Genomic DNA, 27,459 nt, shown 5'->3' with positions numbered 1-27,459 from the left:
TCCTCTTGCAAAATGTTTAATTAAACAAAAGTATTTCAACTTTTTACACAGCTATCATAGATGTGGAGCGCACTACATTGTCCTTCTCCGCAGCTTTTTTTTTCTCACGTTAAATAAACATGGTTTTAAATAACAATGCTCAGTAACATTCAGCTGTACCATACTTTTATAAAAGCTCAGAAACTAAAAGCTGAATGGACTCATTTGTAAAGAGACCAAACCATTCTTTTCGAATGGTGCCCTTTAGAAAAGTAACTCTTAACAGTGTTTTGCTGTAATATGGAGGTCTATGCCAACACTTTAATGCTGATACAGATGTGTGAATCTGAATGAGGTGGATATAGTTCTTTTATGTATATATATATATATATATATATATATATTAGATGAGCAGTGCTTGAATGTGAAGGTGGCACATTTGGTTAAGCATCTACAAAACATTCATCTTATAAGACCCTCCTGTTGGCATTTCTCCGTTCATCCAGCAGGGGGAGACGAGTACCTGTCACCAACTCTCTCTTTGGCAACTCCTATGCAATTCCACTGCATCTGTATCTGTGCGCTTGCCCTGTGCCGACTGTCCAAGTCTAAGTCTGTATCAGATGAAGGCCGCATCTGTTGGCTTTCTTCTATCTGGATGTCGGCTAAGTGTGAACAGAAAATGAGCTGTCGGTCAAGGCCATGGGCAAGTGCTTCAATTATCACTAGGAAAAGGCAATATTCGTTTAGGTGAACCACTCCTGGTGAAAAGAAGAGCTAAAGCAACATGGAGACACAGGAACAGAAAGGAAACAACATCATAATGTTAAATCCTGCGATTTTCCTGTGGGTTGGTATTCAGTATGTCCCCTGTTTGCTGGTGAGAAATGAGCGGTAAGTAGGAGTTGCAGATCACTTGGCTCAGTGTGAGGTCAGATCTGGTCTGGTCCAGTTGGGTCTGGTTGTAAGGCTCATTCGTGTGTGGAAGGTCACTGGAGGGGTTTGATAAGGTAAAGCTTCTCTCCATGTTCACTAGTGAAAATAGGAGCTTTTTTGTAGTGCTCTAACAGTTCATCCATAGTATTGAAGCGGCGTTGTCCGATACAGTAAACTCCATTCGACAGCTGCACTTTGAAGTGTTTGTTCTTCCCGACTGCTTTCAGAGACACTGAGAAATCACTCGGCTGGAGAGAAGGAGAGAGAAAGAAACAGAATTTCGTTTAGTGAACTTCAGCCTACAGGTGGCGCCATAAGCCCTAGATTGCTGGCAGCTCCCCAGCATTGCACATTTTTGATGTCTTCCTTATTTAACAGCTGAATTAACTCATCAGCTGATTGACCTGAGCTGGGTGAATGCAATACAGAAAATATACTAAAATATACTAAATATGCAGTAACAGTTTTAAAACAACTGCTCTAGACTGAAAAGCACATTTATTTCAATGACATATGTCCACGATAAAGAAATGTACCTCTAAATTTATCAAGCTTTTAAAAATGTACTGCTTGTTTTATATGGTTTAAAAAAAAAAATCAATGGCTCTAAAATGTCATGTAAAAAGTAAGACATCAAGTATACATTAAATATACAGGAATGTACACATCACTATCATTTACTTGCAAATGTTTACGTTTTTTGGTCACACCACAAGACATTTTAAAACCTAAACTAACCAAAGTACCTTATATTTTAAGAAAAAGTTGTCCACAAAAAGGTGTAATGTTATCTAATGTCTAATAAATAATATATAATTAGAACAATTCAAATAAATGACTGAAAGCCAGGTGATTTTGTCTTTAAAACTCTATTAACTATGAAGCGACCTTTAATTTGGAACAAAAGAAACCAGGGGAATGATTTTATTGCAGTAGAGATGTCACACTGCTTACAAATGATTGGTCTAATTTCAGTGTGAGAGCTCCAACCCAGAGCATAAACTGTCCCTGAGCAGGTTTAGTCATTTCTGGCGATAAACACTGGTAAAAGCCGAGCCACTTTCATGCGCCTAAATCCCAGGGAAGGCAAACTAAACTATAACTTATAAACCTAATGTGTTTAGCTGGCCATTGGCTGTAGTCTTTTTGGCGTGTTCAAGCGCAATGTTTTGGCTCAGATGTAGGTGCTAGTTCATTGTTGTCAGCTTGTTGTCACAGCCTTTATATTTATATTTTTAGCTTATTTCATTTAACAAAAATGTTTTAATAGATTTAGATACCAATAATAGTCCTGCAAATGACACCAGGGACACAGCTCTGGACAGCACTCAAGTGACTATTCACAGCTATTGAAAGCAGTTATTTGGTCACTGCATCTCGATTAGATCCAGATAAATACTTGACTCACAGAGGACTCGCTGTCTCGCACAAGGAAGTCTCCCTCCACCCCCCTCTCGTTCAGCGCACACTCAGCCTGGTGCCGTGTCACGTTGCCATAGTACCAGTCTTTTCCAGCGAATTCACCCGTGTGGGAGGGTCCCGTGTGGCTGTTCTGCTGGGAATGGGAGCCCGAGGCTAATGGACCATCATTGAGCACAACCACATAGTTCTTTGGCACCAGACCCACCTGCCCACGGCAGTTCTTACACCTCCACCATTCTGGGTCATTCTCTGGCTTCTCCAGCACCTCCATCATCTCGCCCTTCTCAAAGTTCAGCTCCTCATCCGTGACAGAACTGAAGGGGTAGAGCGTCTGAACAGTGTGAAGGACTCTGGGGCCCTGACCGTTACTCAGGCCCGGCCTTGAGGAGAAGACAGCGGGAAGATCGGCTGACGTGTCCTCCAGCTCTTCCTCCTGGACGTAGTTGGAAGGGAACCAGCCCACCTGACCGTTATAGCTGCCCCTCCACCAGCCGTCACTGCATTTCTCCATCACCATCAGCTGGGTTCCCTTCACCAGGCTGAGCTCATCCTCCCGCTCAGCATTGTAGGTAAACTTCACCACCGCTGGAGTGTTCAGGTCATATATTCGTTCTGCTCCACCCCCGTTAGACGAGTACTCATCTGTGCTGGGTGTTGGAGAGGCTTCCCGTGTGCTCGTTTTGCGTTTCGTTTTTCCCAGGCCTGAGAAAAAGAAAGAGAGGTATTAGACATCAGACACAGTCATTATGTAAAACTCAAGCCTCTGAGCTCTGCTAATTAGAAGTTGAAGAGAAAGGGCAGGGATATTGATTAACGCCGTAAATTCATCAATACTAATCATTTCCTGCTGAAAGAAGACATGTGATATCATTACTGCGGCGCACCACATTTCCTCTTGTGTCCTCTATTTGTCCTTTCTATTTCTCCTCACATTTTTCAACCTCATCTATCACATCTCCTGTTGCTGCCAACCATCCATCTATCTATGTATGTATGTATGTATGTATGTATGTATGTATCTATCTATCTATCTATCTATCTATCTATCTATAATGTAATCTGTTACATTACACATTTTAGGTAATACAATCAGATTACTTTTGGATTACTTTTAGATTACTTTTGACTTAACTTGTTTATCACATTGATTTAAATAGGATTATCCTGTACCATAATGATGTAAAAAATGCAAAGAGTAAGAAAATGTGTTCCATACATTGTAATTTACAATATGAAGTGCATTAAACATTATATTACATCAAGGTTTCCCAAACTAGGGTTCGTAAAGGAACTGCAAGGGGGCTTGTGAGTTTAATGAAAAGCTAACAATTAATTAAATCATACAATTTTTTAATTTAAATAAATCATTTTAAAACAAAGTCCCTTTCAAGGAAAGTCTCTTCACTCGGCGGCCATATTTGCAATGCCTCCGGGCAGCTCATACAAGACCAAGTCCTATCTCAATGAATCCTGAAATCTCAAAAACTGCTTGCTGAATTCGCAATTAAATTACAAAAAATCTGAAATTAATTGCCCCATGAATGTTGTTTCTTAAAAAGCTTATTTTTCATGCTAGACCAGCCAATGCGCGTGCACAGTCATAATGCGCTTGCTATGCATCGGCTAGTCTTGCCTCAGGTTTCTATGGGAACCGGAGATTCTAACGGGCGCTACAGTGACACAATGATTTTTCCAATCAGCGATTGACTCTTTCATTTAGAAGGTGGGACTATTCAGTTTCTCCCATTCATAAGTATAGGAGTGAACAGTCTTTGTATTTCTATAGACATTCCCTGCGTCCCAATGTGCATACTATCCACCCTATCTGCCCTAAATAGTATTGAAAATAACTACTATCACATAGAATTTAGGATGGATAGTATGCACATTGGGACGCAGGCACTGTTTTAAAATAGCAATTAAAATAAAACACTTACTAAAAAAATTGCCATGTAACCGTTAATCAACATCAAAGAAACCGTGAACATGCAAATGTGATACTTAATTATTGAAATATTTATTTAAACATTTTAGGGGTACTTAAAGTATATTTGGCGAATAAAGTTTAGATGACAAAATGCTTTGGAATCCCTGCATTACATGTAAATAAGAAATAATGTGAAGTGAAAGTGACGTGACATGTGGCCAAGTATGGTAACCCATACTTGAAATTAGTGTTCTGCATTTATCCCATCCTAAGTGCACACACAGCAGTGAACACACACACCCGGAGAAGTGGGCAGCCATTTTTTTGCTGCAGCGCCTAGGGAGCAGTTGGGGCTTCTGTTCTTGCTCAAGGGCACCTCAGTCATGGTATTGAGGGTGGAGAGAGCACTGCACATTCACTCCACCCACCTACAATCCCTGCTGGTACCGAGACTCGAACCCGCGACCTTTGGGTTACGAGTCCGACTCTAACCATTAGGCCATGACTTCCCCACACGACTTGTATGCAATTTAATGAATTTGTATGCATTTTAAGAATATATGTATTTTAATGAATTTGAAAGACAAAAGCCTTCCAAAGACATAATATAAACCTGAAATGATTTTTGTAAATCCAGTGGTCAAATGCTGTATCGCACAATTTTAATAATATTTTAGTTAAGGTCAAAAATGACATTCAAAGATGGAAGAATCTTAAAGTATCTCTTCAAGGAAGAATCTCCACTGTTAAGATGAATTTGTTACCTCGATTTAATTTTTTTTTTCTCTATGCTACCACTTTCTCCCCCTCCAGGTTACTTTAAGGAGATCAACTCCATAATTTCTAAATTTATCTGGAATGATAAATGCCCCAGAATTAAGCTTACCACATTACAACATCCTAATAGCGCAGGAGGACTGGCTGTACCAAATTTTGAACTGTATTATTGGTCGTTCCAGCTTAAGGCTCTTCATAATTGGGTTGATCCTCAATCTACAGTTTCTTGGAGAGTGATTGAAGCTGACAAGGTTAAACCAAATAGACTCCAAGATATGTTATTTACTGGCACAGGAAAAAAAGGGGATAATTATAAATTTGGTCCGGTTGTGGCCAACTCTATTAAAATCTGGAAAACGGTGGAACGTCGGATAGGAGGAACCTTCAAATTTTGTAACAGTACACATTTATGGCTCAATTTTAATTTTGTATGCGGAAATCGTCCATTTGTCCAACCCTCTTGGTCCTCTTTGGGTGTAAACACATGCGGTGATATATATGATAACCAGGGCCTATGTTCATTTCAGACATTAAGAACCAAATTTTGTCTACCAGAATCCGCATATTTTGTCTTTCTTCAATTACGTTCTGCTCTCAAAGCGTATGGAGTTCCTTGGGCATCCCCCATCTCCTCTCATCCTATGCAAGATTGGATTGCACCATCTGTTGGTCGGCCGTCTGTTTCTTTAATATATAATAAGACTATTGATTGCATTACAAAACCTCTTTCTATTAAAACTATTTGGAATAGGGAATTATCTGACCTTAATTTGTCTGTCGACTGGGAGAGAGTGTGGTCTAATCTCAGTTTAACATCTAAAAATCTGGCTCATCGTCTTATTCACTTCAAAGTCATTCATAGAGCATACATAACTCCTTACAAAAGATTTAAAATGAAACTACAACCGAATCTCAACTGCCATATATGTAATACTACATCATCAGGTACTTTTCTTCATATGTTTTGGGAATGTCCTGTCGTCATCAGTCTATGGACACATGTAAACCTGGTTCTATCATTCTTACTGCAAATGGATTGGTCTGTTAATCCAAGTTTGTGTCTTCTTAATGATGATTCTGGTCTCTGTATAACTTCAATGCAAAAGAGAATGTTGTTTGCTGGTTTTACAGCTGCGAAGAAGACAATAATACAAAACTGGTTTACACCGCACATGTGTGGAAAAACATATTGGACCCGTAGCCTCCTGCAAATAGTGACTTGTGAATGTACAACAGCACGAATCAATGGGGCCAAGCCTTCTACCATTGATGCTTGGCAGTGCTTTCTCTTTGATATACGTGACTGTATAAAGGAGTGACTTTTGTGTTTTTCTTGTCCTTCCCTCTCTCCCTCCCTTTGACTGGACTTTGAGATATTGAGTATGTGTCTGTTGTTGTTGTTGTTTTTATTATTATTTTGTATTTTTTATTTTTATTTATTTTTTTTTTTTTTTTTGGATGTTATGTATGAAAAATAAAAAATGTTGTATCGCCACCTGACTAATGACTGTGCGAATGTCCACAAAACTGGACTTTCTGAATGTATATAATCGGTAGGCTATTTAGAAAGGAAAAATGGAAAATCAATGAATTATGAATAATTTATTGCTATTGTGTGAATATGTAATCATGTAATCCATAAAAAAGTAACTGTAGTCTGTATTACGAGTATTTTAAAATGTAACTTACTCTAATTACAAGTACTTAATTTTTGGAATCTGATTACGTAATCCAGATTACATGTAATCAGTTACTACCCAGCTCTGTATATGTATGCATGTATGTATATATATATATATATATATATATACACACACATACGCACATACTATAAGCCTGAATATATAAATGTGAATTGTGAATATACACTGGGTGCAGAATTATTAGGCAAGTTGATATTCTGGTCATATTTTTTTACCAAGAACATTTTACCAATTCCAAACCACATCAATCTTAGTAACTACTATCAATTTTGTATTTAATCATTTATAAGTGATATATAATTGCCCATGAAGGCTGAAAGTTAAAAACTCCTTATTTCAGGTGTGCAGAATTATTAGGCAGGTTTTCTTTTACAGATAAAATGAGCCAAAAAAGAGATTGAACTCAAGAATAAAAGTAAAACAATTATTAAATGCCCATGAGAAGGATGCAATACTAATGCAATAATAGAATTAGCAAAGTTAAGGCATGACCACTGGGCAGCAAAATGCTCATTGGGTCAGTACGGTCAGAAAAAACAGGTGGAGAAGAAAAGACACCTTAACTGCAAAAGAATTAGGAATTAATGTCAAGAATTAGGTGAGAAACCATCAGGAACCATAAAGCCAAAAAAAAACAGGAATTCTAACTATATATTCAGATTCACTTCTGTATATTCAGACTTATAGCTATATATTCAGATTCACTTCTATATATTCACAATTTACATTTATATATTCAAATTTATATCTATATATTCACAATTTACATTTATATATTCAGAATTATAACTATATATTCAGATTTATTTCTATATATTCAGACTTCCAGCTATATATTCAGATTTACATTTATATATTCGGAATTATAACTTCAGTATATATTCAGACTTATAAGTATTCAGACATAATATATTCAGACTTATAACTATACATTCACAATTTACATTTATATATTCAGATTTTTATATAATTATTTCCTGTTTGGCACCTCATACTATGTGTGTGTATATACACACACGCACACACATTTAAAAAGGCCCATTTCACACATCACACATCTTTTAATTAAAATTGTTCTCGAGAATCTAATTTAAATGAGAAGGTGAACATTTACATCTAAACAATGAATTATTTACACAGAAAGGAAGCAAAATCCCAAACAGTAGCTTTAAACTGCTTAAATCACCTGGATTCAGTCAGGCATGAATGTTTGTGTGCCTATCACTGCATGTAAAACTTGCACAATACATGTGTTTTTTTCAAACAATAGGTGAGTAGTCCAGTATTTTATGTTGCTGCATAAAAGCCTACATCAAAAAATTTTGAGTTGATAAATAAGTTTACAGTGCTTGCCCCAATGCTACACAGAATCAATTGCTTATCTGGGCATTTTGAATACTGCAACCTGTTCACACACATTAACACATACTTTAATCACACACAACTGTACCCAGCAGTTTCCTTCCTGCAGCAGAAGATCCACACACCTGACTGCACACACTCATCTCACCACTGCCTTTCTCACTCAGTAAACAACACACACACACACACAAACACACACACTCTCTCTCTCTCTCTCTCTCTACGTCCACCCCTAAGCCCCCCCAATCTCAATACACACCTGCAGAGCACACTAAATGACAATAACTTCCTCACTATACTAAAAAATAAAAAGAGAGTGCAGGTGTTCACGTATCTGCTCAACTGAGGAGAGAGAGTAGAGGTGGCCTAGTTTTAGGAGCGAAAAGCAGCATGATATACTATGTGTGCATTTTAAGTGTGTGTTGCGAGACAGGGATGCCGAGGATGATTGTGTACATTCACACATGGTGTTTCCATTCAAATGAGGAGGAAATGTGTCTGGTGTTGTGCATTTCTAATGACTAGAATGGTTTAATTTAATAGCTAAATTAAAAAATAATAATAATTTAAAAAAATAAAAACTGTTTTCCCCCCTCAAAATTTTTTCTAAAAATGCATTTTAATAATTAAAACCTGCCAGCTTTAAACTTAAAACTTTAGTACTTTACAGATCCACAAAAAATGACGATGTGCACTCTTCTTCCTGTTTTATACATAGATAAGTCTGCTTATCTATGTATAAATATAATAAACAAGAACTCACACAGACAGACATCATGTCAGTGGCACTGTGTGTGAAAATGGACATGTGACGTGAGAGCATGAGAACTGTCATTTGCAGGAGTCTAACGCTCAATGCATGAGAGTTATTAGCAGCCCTGTAAATAGGAAAGGGAATTAAATATTCAAAAGACATATGGGTCAATGACATGAGGCTCATGTCTGAATCTATTACTTGATACATTAAACGTATCCGGTATGTTTTTAATTTCTGAATTCAAATACATGTTGATATTTTTAGGGAGTATTCAAAGTTCTCATATGTTGACAATACTTTGCTACTCAAAGTTAAAGCATGAGCGTCTGTGTTATTAGTAATGACACTATATAAATCACACTATGTGAATTATCTCTCATCTCAACAATGCACATGAATGTAGAGTCGGTCTGGTCAACACTGTCACCAGACATGTCTGCTATCGCAGATAAGGGCCTCCATTATTGTGCATGCGCACAAACACAAAATAGTAAATACATTTGTTGTACCAGCAATATCTCCAAGTTTTTTATTTTTTCACTGTCAAAATTTCAAACGCGACTAACAGACATACTGGAACACCTGTACATATGTGCACAAAAACGTTTCTTTTTTTCTTTTCTCTAGTTTAAAAGTGTTTGTAGGGGTTTTAGAAAACTTGCTTAAGCTAACTCTGTTATTCAAATAATTGTTAAATAGCAGTGGACTTTATAACAGTGTAACTTTACCCAGCACTGCCCAAAATCCTAAAAGTCTAGGATTTCTAGATCTATATCCTTAAAAGTCTATATAGTCCAAATCCGCTTTCTAGGTTGCACTCATTGCAAAACGAACAGGTCTATAAAGAAAGAAAGAAAGAAAAAAAAAAATCTTGGTTCAGTGAACTGATGACTGTATCTATTCTGATTCTTGAATGAATTGTTTGGAGGTTTTAACCGACTTGACAGAAGCCGTTGATAATTACTGGGACTCAGATGCTCCATGTTTTACTGAGGTATTAATGCTGCAGTCGATTAATTAAAGAAACTGTGCGTCGAATAAACTTTTGTGTTGTCAAATCATGTGATAAGACTTTGCAGTTTTGGATGTTGCTGTCTTTGATATTTACTGTCGCTATGGTTACAGGTCACAGTCACAAATAGAATTCATACATTCTGCCACTTTTATGATGTCATGGACTTGAACAGCAGCAGTGTTGTAGTCACTTTAGATTGTGTGTTTGACTAGGACAAACAAGATACGTAAATTCATTAAGGTAAAACTATAAAAATACATTAATACAGCAAAAATGATTGACTCAATTCCATAAAAGGATTTTTCTGAAAAGATCATGTTCTTTGTTTCTTTCTTTTTGAGTCACTGCTATCAATGGTAAGAGTGGCAAGAAAGACAGCAATAAAATGGTAAAAAATGTAAATAAAAAAATATTTGAATACATTAAAAACCGTATTAGTGTTAAAGCATGAATCTTCTATGCAAAAAAAAAAAAAAAAAGTCACTATTTCTGAACATGTTCTTCATTTCATTCATTACATGGCTCTTTCTGCGTGTCATAGTTTGAGCCGTCATAATGGGAAATGTGGTGAAAAATGTCATATGTCAGCAATAAAAGTTAACCCAAATTCTCAATGTTTTATATGAATACATTAAAAAAATGTTATTAACTGATGTTAAATTTCCAGCATGAACTTTTAATTCTGTAAAATCACTATATTTCTGAGCATAATCTTCTCGGTTTCTCTCTTTGAATGACCCTTTCCAATGATATGCCATGGGTTGAGCCGTGACAACGATAAGACAGACGTTACTGCAATAAAAGGCAAGTCCAATCTTAATGTTTTGCATATGAAAAATAAATAAATAAATAACTTAACTATCAACCTTGTGTTTTGGAAAATTGCTGTATTCCTGAACATGTTCTTTTTTTCCTTTCTTTGCATTATTCTTTCTTTCAACACTGCCATGGTTTGATGTGCAACAATGGTAAATATGGTAAGAAAGATCACTGGACAACATGAAAAAACCTGTATTAAATTTTGTTAAACCATAATATATATATATTTTTTTTAAATTCTGGAACAATTACTCTTTCTGAACACGTTCTTCTGTTTCTTTCTTTGCATGAGATTTTCCAACTAAATGACTTGGTTTGAGCCGTCACAATGGCAAAAATGGTAAAAAATGTCATGTGACATCAAAAAAACTATTAACCCGTTTCTGAATGTTCTTCTGTTTCTTTTATTTGCATGACTCTTTCCAACTACGTCACGGTTTGATCTGCCATACCCATAAAATAAATCATCTGACAGCAATATGAGGCAAGTCCAGTCTGAATGTTTTGTATATGAATACATCAGAAAACTGTATTGTTTTAAGGTGCAATTCACTGCATTTCTGAACATTTTTTGCATGACTCTTTCCAACTACATGCCACGGTTTGAGCCATCACAATGTCAAACATGGTAATACATCAAAACACTATTTATTTGTGTTAAAGTGTAGCTTGTTTTTTTTTTCCGGAAAAATTACTGTATATCTGAATGTGGTATTCTCCGTTTCATTCTTTGCATAATTCCTTCCATCTGAGCCGTCACAATGGCAGACTTCGTAAAAAAATAAAAAATTCATATGACAGCAAATAAAAGTCAAATCTCAAAAGTTTCATATGAATACAAAAAAAAATAAAAATAACTATTATATTCTGGAAAATCATTATATTTCTGAGTATATTCTTGGTGTATTTCTTTGCAAGACTCTTTCCACCTACATGTGAGTCATCACAATGGCAAACATAAGAAAGATGTTACAGCAACAAAAGGCAAGTCCAATCTGATTGTTTTTTACATGAATACAAAAAAAAAAAGTTAACAACTATCAATCTTATATTCTGGAAAATTGCTGTATTTCTGAACATTTTATTTTATTTTCCTTACTTTGCATTACTCTTTCTATCTACATGCCATGGTTGGAGATGCCACAATAGTGAATATGGTAGGAAAGATCCCTGTAAAAAACCCTGTATTGACTTGTGTTGACACAGTAACAGCACTTCTATATTTTAATCTTTAGCGTACCTTAACTTTATCTTGCGCACTGCAACTTTTTACATGTTGCCGATACTTTGCTACTTAGAGATAAAGCATGAGTGTCTCAGTGATTAGTAATGACACTATATAAATCACACTACCCAGGAGAGGGCACTATGTGAATTATCTCTTATCTCGACAATGCACATGAAAGCAAGTAGAGTCAGTCTGGTCTTCCCTATTGCCAGACCATCTCTGCTATCTCTGATGAGGAATTCCATACTTACATTACACACAAAAAAACAATAGGCCTATCAAATCAATCGTTTGGCAAATGGTTCCTTTAGTAAATCAATTTATGTTGTACCAGCAATGAAAACCATAAAGTCACATTAAAATGGGAGCAAAATATCTTAATGTGACGCAAATCCAAGTGAAACGGACTATCAAAAAAGAAAAAAAAACGTAGGGTGGAGACTTGATTCTATCAATCAGTTGTTGACTGGATGGAGACAGATCAGCTGAATGTCAGCTTGCGATCATTTTGTAAGAAAAGGTGACTCATTTGATTGGAGACATCTGGCATACATCAGAGAAGTCTGTCATTTCACTGGAAGATCAAGTTATGACATAATTATTAAAATAGAAAGGTATTTTGCAAAATAGGGTACATTTTCATTTCTTGAAATAGTTTTTCATTGTTATTTCTTAAAAAAAAAAAAAAGGTCATGTGGTGTGGCGTAACCAACATGCAATATGCTACTAAAAAAAACCAAAAACAAGACATTATGTCATAGAGAGGATCCCTGCAGACCGTCATATCATAACTGTGTGACTAGATCAATGAGTCATTTAAATATTAGATCATTTCCCCCTTTTATAACAAGGCAAGATTAGTTCCGGCTTTCTTTATTAGCACCAATAACAAACAGGGAGTTTTTCAACTCAGGTATGATGATCCCAATGCTTCATTAAAATAGTGATGTTCTCTATTAGCATATTATGACATGAGAAAGTACGGGCCCAAAAAAACCCCCCAAAAAACAAAAAGTAAGTGGGAATCCTCTAAAGACAGCAGCTTTGAGGTTTTAAGGTCAAAGTTTTCCACAGAAACGGTTTCTCAGGACAGCAGGATGCGACTCTTAACAGCTGGATGGTGGGGTTGCACTAAAACCAGTGTGAACATCTGTGATTTATGCGAACCCATACTCTCAAATACATACTCTGTGTCAAGCTAAAAATTAGGAAAGGCGTTTCAGTTAAACGAAGCGTCATGTATCATCATGACACTACTGGTAACAAACATTACTCTGTTTAGGGTTGGTTGGGGAGACTGAGTCATTCTACTGGTGTTTACAGGCAAAACAATGATCAAGCCTTTCATTTATATGCCCGTCTGTGATTTCATTGGCTACTACACATTCAAACTTGAAAAAAACAGCATGTCTTGTTTTCTCAACTCAACATTATTTGGTAGGCTTTTCCAAAAAGGTGAATTATTCACAATTATGCCACACAAGAAAAAATTAACACTTGTCACACAAGATGGTTTTGATCAGCACAACTTTCTAGAATTTTTTACAAATATTAGTGCCAAGTGTTAAGGTACTGTGTCATGCATAATGTTATAATGTTTTGGGGGAAGAGAGGCAAGCCACCAATCACGCATGTCCAAACAGGAGTGTAGACAAGAACAAACCCCTCTTGCAACAGAAGAGAACATGGGTGGGAAAATTAACCTTCACCTCAGGCTGTTTTCACAATACTTGTAACTGTGATGTTATTTATGACAAGTGCACCATATTTCATCAAGAACGGGAAAGAAAACTGAGCTTTTTCAAACATACTAAAATTTAACCAAAACCAGATTTTGACCCCAAGGCCACACACTAGCCACTTTTCCACCGTCGGGCCAATGCGAGCCAGTGCTTTAAACGGGCCGGGCCGGGCGGGGCTAATAGCCTCAGACCTGTAGCACCGAGCCCAAAATCACGATGCGTTTCCACCGTCGGGCCAGAAGCTCCGCAGCGCTTCACTAAAACCCGCCCTTTACATGCCTCTCTGGAGCAATGTCACGCGACCCCATCATTTCATCAACAAAGAGAAATTATCAGAAAACTAATCAGAAATAAGTCACTGGAACTAGCGCGATCACAAAACGAACATGATAAAAGCGGCTGTTTGTTCGCATGTTTTGTTAGATTTAAATCCAAAAGCATCGATGTTTTACAATAGCCTATTAAGTGATACATTGATCATAATTAATTAATTTATCAGGACTGAAAATTAGTCACACAGAAATAAAGCAATGTGAACCACTATTTCACAAAAGAAAGAGGACAAATAGGCCTACCCTACTTATTCAGAGTCTGTTTCTGTTTATTTGTAGTCACAGTATACATCACGTTAAGTAAGAATGATAATTTCTATAATTTTCCATCAAAAATACGACCTGAGTAGCAGAGGGAGCTCCCGAACAAAAACCATTATATATTTTTATGACACACATGGAGCTAAAGTCTCGAGACGAGACTTATGACAGATAAACTATGTTACTAAATAAATACATGATTGTTATAGAGAATGAGAAGCTGACGTCTGATTTCTTCAAGCGGTCATATTTACCATGTTTAGTATAGTAATGTTAATGGCTAGCGTGCATAGTCTTTTGCATCGCTTATAAATATTTCTGCCTTGTATGGTGATCATAATCCACATCGGATCAAGTTATTTCAAACACTCGCTGTTGTCTGAAAGTGAGTTTTGAGCTAAAATTATTTTAAAAGTCTTTAATGCTGGTGTTATAGCTGTTAACTTTATGAAATGATCTGCAGCGCTGACGCTCTCAAGACGCGGAGAAACTCCGCCTTTGTACATAACCACTCCTCTAGCCTCAGTTGGCCCGCTTTGGCCCAAGGTTTTCGTCGGGCCAGAAAACCCCGGCTGTTGGCCCCAAGGAAGCACCGACGAGGCATGATCAAGCCCCGGAAGTGACAGTGGAAACGCGACTGGCACGCACTAGCACGCCCGATTTTGGGCTGACAGTGGAAACACGGCTATTGTCTCCAACAATGTAGGCTAATAAGAGTAGTCTCCTCTGGTTCACATGCTGTAATGTAAAGTTTTCAATATAACTTTTTTTAAAGAAATTAACGTTCTTCAGTGTTCCCTCTCTTTTTACTCAATGGATCTGACCTTTTCACTTGTTCATGATTTACTGGACAAGCATAAATATTTTTAGTCACAGTTCCTACTCCAAATTTTAGAGCTTCACAAAAAAAAATATAGATTTACTATAAAAATGTGCATGGCATTTATATATTTCCAGGTCTATCACACTCAAGCTCCCATAAAAAAATCCAGATTTTTCAAGACAGGGAGAAACCTGGTTCGTAAAAAGATTTAAAAAAAATAAATACATAATAATAATAATAATAATAAAATAATTATTCGAAATCGTTGAATCGTTTGAAATAATCATTCAAATATGGCACGTTGCTCCATGGTTTGACATCAATGAAATCAAATGTCATTGGTTGTATGTGTATTGTGACAATTCATCACTGATGTCAAATCTCCTGCAACACTTCTTGACATATCATATTTGAATATACATAAATACGACATATGAATAATGATTTCAGTGAACACCTTCACAGACAGTTTCTCTCTGTTCCTTGCATGAAACTATCATACAGCCTTAGAATACATTACATGAGTCAAATGGACTACATTTACTGTATTATTGTAGTGAAAGTGATGTTTTTTCTTTTTTCTTTTTTGGAAGCTGACATTAGCCGTCCCCTTTCACTATGCTGCACAATCATTCTTCAGATTTTCTTTATTCGTGCTACATTGGAGAAAGTAAGTCATACAGGTTGGTGGTGAATAGTGATGACAGAAGTCTTTCATTTCCAATCTCTACAGAACTTGCAAAGTTTTCTCATTCAGAGAACTGATAAGAAAAAAAAAGACTGAGGAAAAGAGCAAAAAATAGAGAGAGCGAGACAGATGAAGGCTGCCAGAGAAAGGGTAACCTTGTCACAATGGATGAGCAGAGGAGAGGTAACCTTGACAACTGCAAATTGGGTGCAGGGATGAAGGCAGGAGCTGTATGCATGAGCGGCATTGACTGAATGACCTCAAACACGAGCAGAGATGAGATTATGAGGCCAGCAGGTGAAAAACACCAATACACCAGCACATCCGTGTGTGTGTGTGTATTTTTATATGTGTGTGTGAGAGAGAATGAGCAATAGAGAAACGAGCACACACACCTCATTTATGTAGCCCATAAACACACCTGAGTCTCACTTCATAGATGGCAGATGAGCACATTTATCAAAGCACACTGAAAGAACAAAGAGCCTGTGAGAGAGCTGTCCTCACTCTGTCCACCCAGGATCGATAGGCCAATAGACTGGGGAAGAGGATGTGCTTTTAAAACATGACACCCGAGGCCAAGCATTGAGGCTGCCTGTATGGTCATGACAGCTTTTGACTCCCTTTCAGTGCCAAGTAAAAGAGACATTAGAGGAGGCAGAGTGCACAGTGTATTTTTGTTGAAGGGATAGAGACAGAATAAAAAAAAAAAAAAAAAAAAGTCATTATTTACTCATCTTCCTGCCAATTTAAACCCCTATGGTTTTATTTATTTAATTACTCAGGCACCACTATTTGAAAGAGACGCAACAAAAAGCAAAAAAAAAAAAAAAAAACTGATGAACGATAAAAACATTCACAGTCAATCAGAATCTATTTGCCTTTTAAAAAAAAAAACTTGTGCATTTAAAGCTGCAGATGACATAACTAATAATCCATTGGTGTGGATGCAAATACAGTTATCGCTATCGTTATCATTCTTTGAGAACAAGCAATAATCTGGGATTACGTATCTTGCTCAATATTGTATGAGGCTCGAACCCATAACCTTAATTACTAGCCCAGACCTTCAACCACTACACCACACCATCTCTACCATGCTACAGCTTCATGAACATCTCTAAACAATATAAAAAATATGAACTGTATACAATGAAGTCCTGAGTGGTATTTTCTTAAGATGGACAGGCTCTACTCCAAAAGTAATTTAAAACTTTTCATGTTCTCGTTCAGAGAAGGTCTGCAAATACCAAATAAACCAAAAGCCAACCAAGAGCCATCAAAACAGCTATTTAACAATGATCTTAGATGTACAAGAAACAGTAACACAGCCTGCAGAGGTTCTCACCCTCCTTCCTCCCATTTCCTGTCTTCGACTCTATGCAGGGATTCATGTGTCAGTAATTAAGCGTAGCATGAAACGTGCTCCATAAGGAAAGTGAAGGAGGGGAGAAAAGGATGTTCTAGAGAGGTTTAGGTCAAGGGGGCAGAGAGCTGAGGCCCATTTAGCCTTACAGGGAAGGTGTGGTGCAGATATGTTTGTGTGTGTGTGTGTGTGTGTGTGTGTGTGTGTGTGTGTGTGTCCGTTTGTGTGCAGACATCTTGTAAATAGCTGTCAGCAGGAAAGCAAAATGGAGTGGAGGATGCTCCTAATTGCTCTTTCTGTCTCAGAAAGCGATGATTTTGCACTCGACAAACATCTCTGCCTTTGTGAAGATGTCTTGATGGCTGCCAAATGCCTCACCTCTCTGAATTCTACCTGCGTATGCAAGCCATACGCTACTGATCAAAAGTTTGGAATCATTAAGATTTTTTTATGTTTTTAAAGGGGTGGTTGATTGCAATTTCACTTTTTTAATGTTAGTTAGTGTGTAATGTTGCTGTTTGAGCATAAACAATATCTGCAAAGTTGCAGCGCTGAAAGTTCAATGCAAACAGAGATATCATCTTTTAAAATTCTGGAAGTTTAATGCCTACAAAAACGGCTCGTAAGGGACTACAACAAACTACTTCCCGGGTCTGATACGTCACGGACCCAGATAAACCCCGCCTTAGGGAACATGTAAGGAAGGGGGCGAGGCCATGCTGTGCTGCTTTAGAGAAGAGGAAGAGAAAACTAGGGGTGCACGTAAAAATCTATTCATATATGAATCGCGATTCTGTCTTCTAGCGATTCTAATGGATTCACAAGTTTCAAAATCAATGTTCTAAAGTAGCAGTTCTTAATACTGTTCCTCGCGTCGCCCTGCTCTGCATCTCTCTCTCTCTCTCTCATTCAGATCGTCAGATCAGCTCCAACAAACTGTTCCAAGTATACATTTTCACATAGCAATGAGAAACGTTATACATGGACACGTGTGCGGTTGCCGTACTGTATTAAAGCTTTAATCAGAATAAAACCATATATTAAAAGCTAACATAGCATAATAACAGCGCATCTAAAAGTATGAGACAACAAACAAACAAACATACCATTAAGAGCCGTGCTTGCACAGGTTCTGCGCGATCCTCTTCACTAATATCCTCTGCGTCTCAATCGGGCTCAAATTGATAAGCAATATAGACGACGCCATTGTTTACAATACAACCGGAACACATGCCGCTGAGCTGAGGGGCGGGACATTTAGACGAACGCTCTGTGGTTTAGTGAATCACAACACACTGAGCCAGCTAACCAATTCAGAGCCCATCACGTATTTCTGAGGGAGGGGCTTCATAAAAACAGGAAATAATCGAGGCGTTTGTCAGAGAAGGGACAGAGCAGTGTAGAATAAAGGTAAATTATATGAAAAATAATGCGTTTTTTAAAAAGCGAAGCATGAACACATGTTAGACTGCACCCCATAAACACAATCAAGCCTAGAAAAAAAACAGTAAACCACCCCTTTAAAAGAAGTCTTTAAAATGCTGCATATACTGTAAAAAAAAAAAACTGAAAAATTACTACAATTTAAAATAATATATTTTAAAATGTCATTTATTCTTGTGTTGGCAAAGCTGAATTTTCAGCAGCCATTACTTCAGTCCTCAGTGTCATATGATCCTTAAAATCATTCTAATATGCTGATTTGGTGCTCAAGACAACATTTTGTATTATTTTCAATTTTTGAAAACAGGTTGGCTGATTAATATTTTTGTTGAATCCAAAAAAAGAACATATTTAGCACAAATGTATTAAACTGATGACAAGTGGCAGTGAATATATTTATTACGTTCGAAAGATTTCTATTTTAAATAAACTTTCTTAAATAATCCAAAAAAATAATAAGAAATGTTTCTTGAGCACCAAATTAAGCATCAAATTAAAATGATTACAGAAGGATCATATAACAATGAAGACAATGAACAGCAATAAATCATGTTTTAAATTATATTAAAATAGAAATCAGTTCTTTTAATTTGTAATATTTCTAATTATTACAGTTTTTACTGTATTTTAGATTTTAAAAACCTAATACGTAAAATATTAAAAAATCTTAATGATTCCAAACACCTGACCAGTAGTTTACATGAGCCTTAAAACAAATTAAATCAATAGTCTCTCCATTTCGATTTAATTTACCCATGAAATGTGCTTGCTTAAACCACCATGTAGTTGATAGGAAGATTAAACAGGACATAGAGAAAAAGACGCAACTGCCATTAGCACGGCTCATTTCCTACCATCTGTATATCAACTGCCTTTAGCTTGTTCATCCCAGGTGGTTAAACCTTAAGTGTGACCCAGAAGAATCTCCACCACAATAACAACAATAACCAACCATGCAACTATAAAAACAAAACCACTGTGTGGAACAAAGCAAAGGTATCACGAGTGAGGTTGACACCTCTTGGATATCAACATGATTCTGCAAATAACCACAGACTCATTAAACACAAAGGTCAAAAAGTCATAATTGTATGATTGGCACTGAAAATTCTGGGACACATTAGTCTCACTTCAGCCAGGAGAGCTGAGGCTGACTCCTCTGAACATACACTTTCACGAAAGACACGTCTTTCGGATGAGACGTTAAACCGAGGTCTTGACTCTCTGTGGTCATTAAAAATCCCATGACACTCATCGTAAAGAGTAGGGGTGTAACCCTGGTGTTCTGGCCAAATTCCCTCCACTGGCCCTTGTCTATCATGGCTTCCCAATAATCCCCATCCACTTGATTGGCTCTATCACTCTCTCTCCTCTCCACCTGTAGCTGGTGTGTGGTGAGCGCACTGGTGCCGTTGTCCTGTGGCTGCCGTCGCATCATCCAAGTGGATGCTGCACACTGGTGGTGGTTGAGAAGAGACCCCCCACATGATTGTAAAGCGCTTTGGGTGTATTGCAATACACATTAAAGCGCTATATAAATGCCTCATTCATTCATTTATACACACATTCAATATGCCCCAAGATACAGCTGATCGATCGGTTCACCTCTCTCCCCTGTGTGATTAACGGCTGGGAAACTAATTAGGTTTTACAACGAAAGCCTTTAAATTAGTGCTTCCTGCTTACACACTCTTGATGATGAAGGTTTTTTTTTTTTGCTTTTATGAAGGCTTTGAATTTCTCACATGAAAACAGGGAACAAGTCAGAAATATCAGAGGAACAGAACTATCCTGAATAGATAAAAATAGATCTTTTTTTTTAAAAAGCAGTTTGGAATTTTCTTTTTTTATTATTTCCGAGAAAAAAAAAAACTCAGTGCTTATTAGTATTTGAAAATGTCATGTGGTGGAACCAATATACAGAAACAAACAAAAAAGGAAATGATATCGTCATCCAAACCCCTGCACATGACTGGGTGTCAAGGTCAATAAAGCTCTTAAAATATTAACCTTTTCATGTCGACAGAAAGCATGGGAAATACACTACCATTTAAAAGTTTGTGGTCAGTATGATCTTTTAAAGTTTTTGGAAGAAGTGTTCACCAAAGCTGCATTTATTTGATCAAAAATACCATAAAAACACAATAGAGTAAAATATTTCAAATAAATGTTTTCTATAGATAATTTTAATATGCTGATTTGGTGCTAAGATATTTTTTATTTTAAACAATATTGATGGGTTCAATGTTGTCCTGCTTAACTTTTTTTTTGAACAGTTTATTTAAACTAGAAATCTTTTGCACGTTATAAATGTTTACTGTCACTTTTGATCAATTCGATGTATCCTTACAGAATAAAAATATTAATTTCATACTTGAATAGCAGTGCATATTTTGGAATATAATGATTAAGATGTGTACACACATTTACTTAAGCTATAATAAAAATTATATTATTACAAAATTTTACACATCCATAACCCTGACATTACTGGATAACTTTGGATTACACTTTATTAAAATAAATCTAAATATACAAGTCTCTTACCAAGTGTATCTTTGAGATTCTTCACCAGAGAGCCTTTCTTTAGACTGTTCTTGCGTTCGACGTAATTTGAAGGAACGTAGCCCATTCTGTTGGATGCATTTCGTACTCGCCACCACGTTTTTGAATCGTCCAGGAGCCACAAGCGCTCATTTTTCCTAATGTCAAGTTCCTGGTCTTGCTGTGCCGTATAGTCCCACTTGGCAATAACAATCGCCTCCTCTGACATCTTTCATGGAGTCCTTCTGCAATATAAATAAAAGAAGAATTTAGAATCCTCGTCTATCCCAAAACACAAAGTACAAACAAAAAGTGTGTACATGCCATAAAAACAGCAGACTGTCAGGAGTCAAGCTGAATAACTTTTTAAAAGGCTAAAAGGAGATCCTGGACTCCTGAAAAGAAAACCCATGTAGATAGCCTGCTGCTCTGCTCTGGACAGGCATCTCTAGACGCTGAGCAGCAACCGCAGGAGAAACAGAACGGATCAGGAGCCCAGCTAGCCTGGAGGTAAGGCTGGTTTCTGAACAAACAGCTCTAAATGTGGGAGTCTCTCTCTCTCTCTCTCTCTCTCACACACACACACAACACAAGGGCTAGATTTACACACAACACAAGGGCTAGATTTACACACACCCCACCAACAACCGCCTTGGCCCTCAAACAAGCCTCCCCTTTTCACCTCCCCATCTTAAACACAGTAAATTATTCAGCAGATACACTGAAGTAGAAAAAAAAGAGACATATTGAAAGAAAGGAAGAAAGTGAATAATTGTGTGTCAGAATAATAATGAATTAATCAATTAAACAAATCCATGTGAACTTACTGAGCAAACCACATAATAAGCAGGCTGAACAAAGAAAATAAAATAAAAAAATATCCCACAACATGGCTACATGTGAAAGAGAGAGAAAACAAGAGACAAGGAAATACAGCTTTAAAGCATTAGTTCACCCAAAAATCTAAATCATGTCATTTACTCACTCTTATGTAATTTCAAAGACTTTTGTTCTTCTTTGGAAAACAAATTCTCATTTTTGAGAACACATGATCAACATATTCAAGCTTCAAAAAGCACATAAAAAGACATCATAAAAGTTATCCATATGCGAATGAAGCTCAAGCATGCATATATAAGGTAAATGATTGACAAGTTTGAGAGTAAGTAAATGACAATTTTCCTTTTTAGGTGAATTATCCATTTAAAAAAAAAAATCAATTATATCAAAATTATATCGACATTTTTGTGGCCTAGTCTGTATTTGTGGCTGTTAGCCGCAAGGACTTAATTTATTGCACAATAGATTTCAAAAGTGTTACATAACCTAAATGTGTTACTTCTTTTGTAAATTTATCTTGATTTAAGGATTCTTTTATTGCAAAAAATGAATGTTCACATGGCAGTTTACATTAAACTATCTTCTGCTGTTAAGAGCATAAAAACACTTTTTCTGATCCTAGATTGATTCTTCGCACAGAATGAGAAAATTTTTTAATTATTTGTATTTTTCTATATGCTGCTGTATGCTAAAGCGTTTTTCAAACATTCGTATTCTTAAATCACCAGAGACTGCATTTTAATAACATATCATATATTCACTTAGACGGGCATTAATTGGAGCATTTGGACCAATTGTTATAGGAACAGTCATCACGTTTCAGCTCAAAATGTTTTTAAATGTCGTTTGTTGAAGCTGCATAAATGGAAGCACTGCATAATTACAGTTTCTAGGTTATTAATTTTGCAACGATCAGAATGCTATCTTCAATAAGCAAGCTCTTCTCTCTGCTGATTATTAAGTAGAAAATCATGCTACAAGAAGCAAATCATGCTAAGTCATGGTCCATGACTTCACTATAAGCCTACAAACTTCCTCTTTCAATGAAACACATAAACACAAGACAGAAATCTGTGCTTGTTTAGCTACTTCATGCGGTCTCTAAAGCAAGCGCTCATGAAACCTCCCTGTGTGTGTGTGAGTGTTAGTAAGAGTGTGAGGGAGTGTGTCAGTGAAGGAGGCTGTATTGGACTATGATGGTGCTGTGACAGTGCTGTTTCCTGCTCCAGGGACACTCAGTATGTTGCCGTCCAATCACTCTGACAGCTGCCACACACAAACGCAAATGCAGGCTGAGTGCAAGTCAGCAGGGGACAGCGAACACTTCATGATACTGTACACAAACACTAGCCACTTCATCGTTAAACAGCCCCCTGCACACTTTATCAGTGACAGCAGGCAACATTATTCATACTGCAAGCACAAATAGACGAAAAGCAAGTGTGTTTAAATGGTAAACATATCCGTATCGCCACAAATCACACGTCTTTTTAACTACTCTTAGATTCAGATACAAAATGACAGCTTACAAAAAGCAGCAAGCCTCAGGTATGGCTATAAACTGATACTTTAGAAGTTAAGGAGCAAACAAACACAGCGGTCCAGTCATCATCCAAAACTGCTGCCAGATCTCCACGTTCCACTCTCTCTTGTCCCCAGTGGAGTAGGGAAACTTGTCAACTCACAGATAAAGCTGTCACATGTGTCAACACTGGCTGAGACAATTACAGTGGCTGCCTAACAGCCAGCATTTTAAACAGCTAGGGCTAAACCCTCCTCTTTAATAAACATGCAGGTCTCCTCCTAGATCTTTCCATTCCTTGTGTGGTGTTGAAAGAAACACGCCGTGAGCGCAGAGGAAAACATTTTTTGTTCGCTCTGACACTCACCTCTCAAACTAGAGTCAGTCATAAAACATCCTTCCTAACACACAGGGTCTGGGTAAAGAGAAGACATTTAGTGCTTACAATGCAATATTATATCCCTGTTACTTAACCATGGTGCTAAGCTCATACAGCCACATTGTGTAAATTCATAATCCAGTTATGCAACATGATTATGGATCCAAAATCAAATTTTAAAAGCATTCATTTTGAGGTGTAGTGGTTAAAAATCAATCTCCATTACCACTAAATATAGCACTAATGACTGACTAGGAAGGGCAGGTCTAAGCACATGATTTCAAATTATATTATTACACAAGTACCATGACTATGACCATCAGTTAACACACATGCTTCAGACACAGTGAATCATGACTGAAACTATTGAATAATCCGTGTCAATATTAGGAAATGCATTTGTGGTTAGATGTATGCGTTGTCTTTTCTTTAAGTACTTAAAGAAATAAATTATTTTCATAAAATCAATTAGAGATGTTTTTTTATTAAATTAGAATTTAATGAAATTGGGGCAATTTGGATCCATGGGGGCAGTCGTGGCCTAATGGATAGAGAGTCGGACTTGTAACCCGAAGGTCACAGGTTCGAGTCTCAGGTCCGGCAGGGATTGTAGGTGGGGGGAGTGAATGTCCAGCGCTCTCTCCACCCTCAATACCATGACTGAGGTGAGACCCTTGAGCAAGGCACCAAACCCCCAACTGGTTAAATGTAGAGTACAAACTCCGAGTATGGGTCACCATGTCACGTCCTTTCCTTTCCATAATGAAATGGAATCAAGAAAATTAATGGTGAAAATAAATTTGGCATTTTTTAGGGCCTTAAAAATCTTTTAAGTTGCTGTTAAATTGTGTAAGTCTCATTATTTCAATTAATTATACATGCTTTTTGATTAATATTTAATTTAACCATTAAAACAGAATTCAGAAAAATAAAATATAATTAAATGTAGTGCATATATTTAGCAAAATGCTAGAGTTATTTTCTTTAACAAACTATGGAAATTAGCTGTGTCCCATTTCGGGGGCAGCATCCTTAGAAGGATGTGGACTTTTAAGGCTGAAGGCAACAAAGTTTGAATCATTGTTAACCTAACGTTTGTTAACAATGTTTGTACCAAAACTATTGTGGCTAAAATTATTAAACAGCAAATTATTGCTGTTCCAGTCACATATTTTTGGTTGCTGACATATCTGTGCACCACTGTTGCATCACGCTAGTATCTTCCTAATTTATCCAGTAGCAGATCAAGAGATGCTATGGGAGCTTTGGTTTCACTCCCGTTTTCAGCAGATGTCCCTTAAAGTGGCAGCTGGAAGATGAAATCAACTGAGCTGAATAACTCAAGAACACTTGAATTTCCTCTAACAAAAGGGAGTGCCAGTCCCAGAGCTTCAGAAATCAAAGAAGCTCTTCAACAAAGGACCTTGGGCATCTCATTCTCCTCTAAACACCTGTTCTCGTATCAATGGCTTTATAGTGCACAACTGCTGAACACACAATAAATCACTTCACCTTGAACTGCATGTGAAATATATAATGGAAAAACAAATTAAAAGATGGAAGTATTTACCTAAACCTACAGCTCAATCAAAAACATAAATCAAAACAACTTCTGTAAAAAATGAAATAATATAGGTTACTGCAATTAAAAAAAATCATTTAGAAGGATTTTTTTTTTTTTTTTACAGAAAATAAAAAATGCAGTCATTAAACCTGCAGCTCAACAAGGTTTTTGGAGATATGCTCACTTTCTACACATTCATCTTTCTGTCCAAGTTATGAGCGGTGAGGTACAAAGATGTGTGCACATACACATAAGGAGAGAGCGCGAGCGTGTCTCTCTCTCACACACACACACACGGTCTCTCTAGTCTGTATAATACTCAAACAGTGGCAAAGACAACTGAGCCAGCGGTTTGTTTCTTTTTTAAATGACGTGATTTTGAATAGATGTAAACAATGGCAGGAGGCTTAAAATTATAGACGTGATACCAGCTACATTTATTGTACTAAATCGCAGAAACGTAGTACTTTAGTCTGCTATTCCCTGCTCTGTGAGGTAACGTGAGGGAGGAAACTAGCTGAAGTTAGCTAGTTAATTAGGTATGTTATCTGCCTCGGTAGCAAGCCAAATAGTATTTATTTCAACACTAAAACAACCGGCGAATGGGTCTCTGTCTTGATTGAGGGTGAAAGAGGGAGAAATGAAGACGACACAGATATATCGTTTGTGTCCGACCTGGAAGTATTTATTTAGCGATCGGCGCCAAAACGGCATCTGTATGGAACATCATTGTGTACGGAACATGATTAGTCTACGTTACCCGATAAATTCCCATACGGCAGACTTCGCCTTTTTCGACGGGGGAAAAAGTTCCAGGGATTCACCTCAATCGGCCATCATCCTACACACAGGTATATATATATACGACCTGGAAGTATTTATTATAATAATAATTATTATTATTATTATTATAATAATAATAATTATTATTATTACACACATATATTATTTATATGTATATGTGTGTGTGTGTGTGTGTGTGTGTATATATATACATGTGTATGTGTATACACACACACACACACATATATACATATAAATAATATATGTGTGTAATAATAATAACCATATTCCTACACCTAAACCTAATCTTACCCATGAGTAATCCCTAAAATCAGAGGAACTGATAGATGAATTACACTGATGTACAGGCACCAAACACAGATTGTAATCCTAAACTTCACAAAAATTATAAACTGGTTCTTGAAATCTGATTGGTTAATCACCATGTTGTTCCAGGGTCAACAAAGATGTTGACCCAGGAACACGTTGCACTTGGCAATATCAGGTTGTGCATATATATATCTACACAGGTGCTGGTCATATAATTAGAATATCATCAAAAAGTTGATTTCACTAATTCCGTTCAAAAAGTGAAACTTGTATATTATATTCATTCATTACACACAGACTGGTATATTTCAAATGTTTATTTCTTTTCATTTTGATGATTATAACTGACAACTAAGAAAAGTCCCAAATTCAGTATCTCAGAAAATTTTAATATTACTTAAGACCAATACAAAGAAAGGATTTTTAGAAATCTTGGCCAGCTGAAAAGTATGAACATGAAAAGTATGAGCATGTACAGCACTCAATACTTAGTTGGGGCTCCTTTTGCCTGAATTACTGCAGCAATGTGGCGTGGCATGGAGTCGATCAGTCTGTGGCACTGCTCAGGTGTTATGAGAGCCCAGTGGACCAACACCAGCAGATGACATGGCACCCCAAACCATCACTGACTGTGGAAACTTTACACTGGACCTCAAGCAACGTGGATTGTGTGCCTCTCCTCTCTTCCTCCAGACTCTGGGACCCTGATTTCCAAAGGAAATGCTAAATTTACTTTCATCAGAGAACATAACTTTGGACCACTCAGCAGCAGTCCAGTCCTTTTTGTCTTTAGCCCAGGCGAGACGCTTCTGACGCTGTCTGTTGTTCAAGAGTGGCTTGACACAAGGAATGCGACAGCTGAAACCCATGTCTTGCATACGTCTGTGCGTAGTGGTTCTTGAAGCACTGACTCCAGC

At 37.0% G+C, this 27,459-nt stretch overlaps 1 protein-coding gene across 3 annotated transcripts in view; it reads right to left on the bottom strand.

The window, feature by feature from the left end:
* The window catches only part of nck2b (NCK adaptor protein 2b), a 44,772-nt gene continuing 17,313 nt past the window's right edge, over positions 1-27,459 (bottom strand). Inside the window, exons 1-4 of one of the 3 annotated variants that reach the window (XM_058779773.1) lie at positions 26,190-26,282; positions 21,128-21,369; positions 2,324-3,039; positions 1-1,163 (exon numbers count right to left, since the gene is read on the bottom strand). In XM_058779773.1, the coding sequence (XP_058635756.1) occupies positions 969-1,163; positions 2,324-3,039; positions 21,128-21,353 (1,137 nt within the window). In that variant the 5' untranslated portion in view covers positions 21,354-21,369; positions 26,190-26,282 and the 3' untranslated portion in view covers positions 1-968. Of the gene's footprint in view, positions 1,164-2,323; positions 3,040-21,127; positions 21,370-21,448; positions 21,642-26,189; positions 26,283-27,459 lie in introns of those variants that run through there. The other 2 variants (XM_058779774.1, XM_058779772.1) reach the window with 2 other exon arrangements.

This window comes from Onychostoma macrolepis, chromosome 06, assembly GCF_012432095.1.
Source record: "Onychostoma macrolepis isolate SWU-2019 chromosome 06, ASM1243209v1, whole genome shotgun sequence".
Classification (NCBI taxonomy): Eukaryota; Metazoa; Chordata; class Actinopteri; order Cypriniformes; family Cyprinidae; genus Onychostoma; species Onychostoma macrolepis.
The sequence above is the reverse complement of the archived record's forward strand: the minus strand, read 5'-3'. Positions and strand labels throughout refer to the sequence as shown.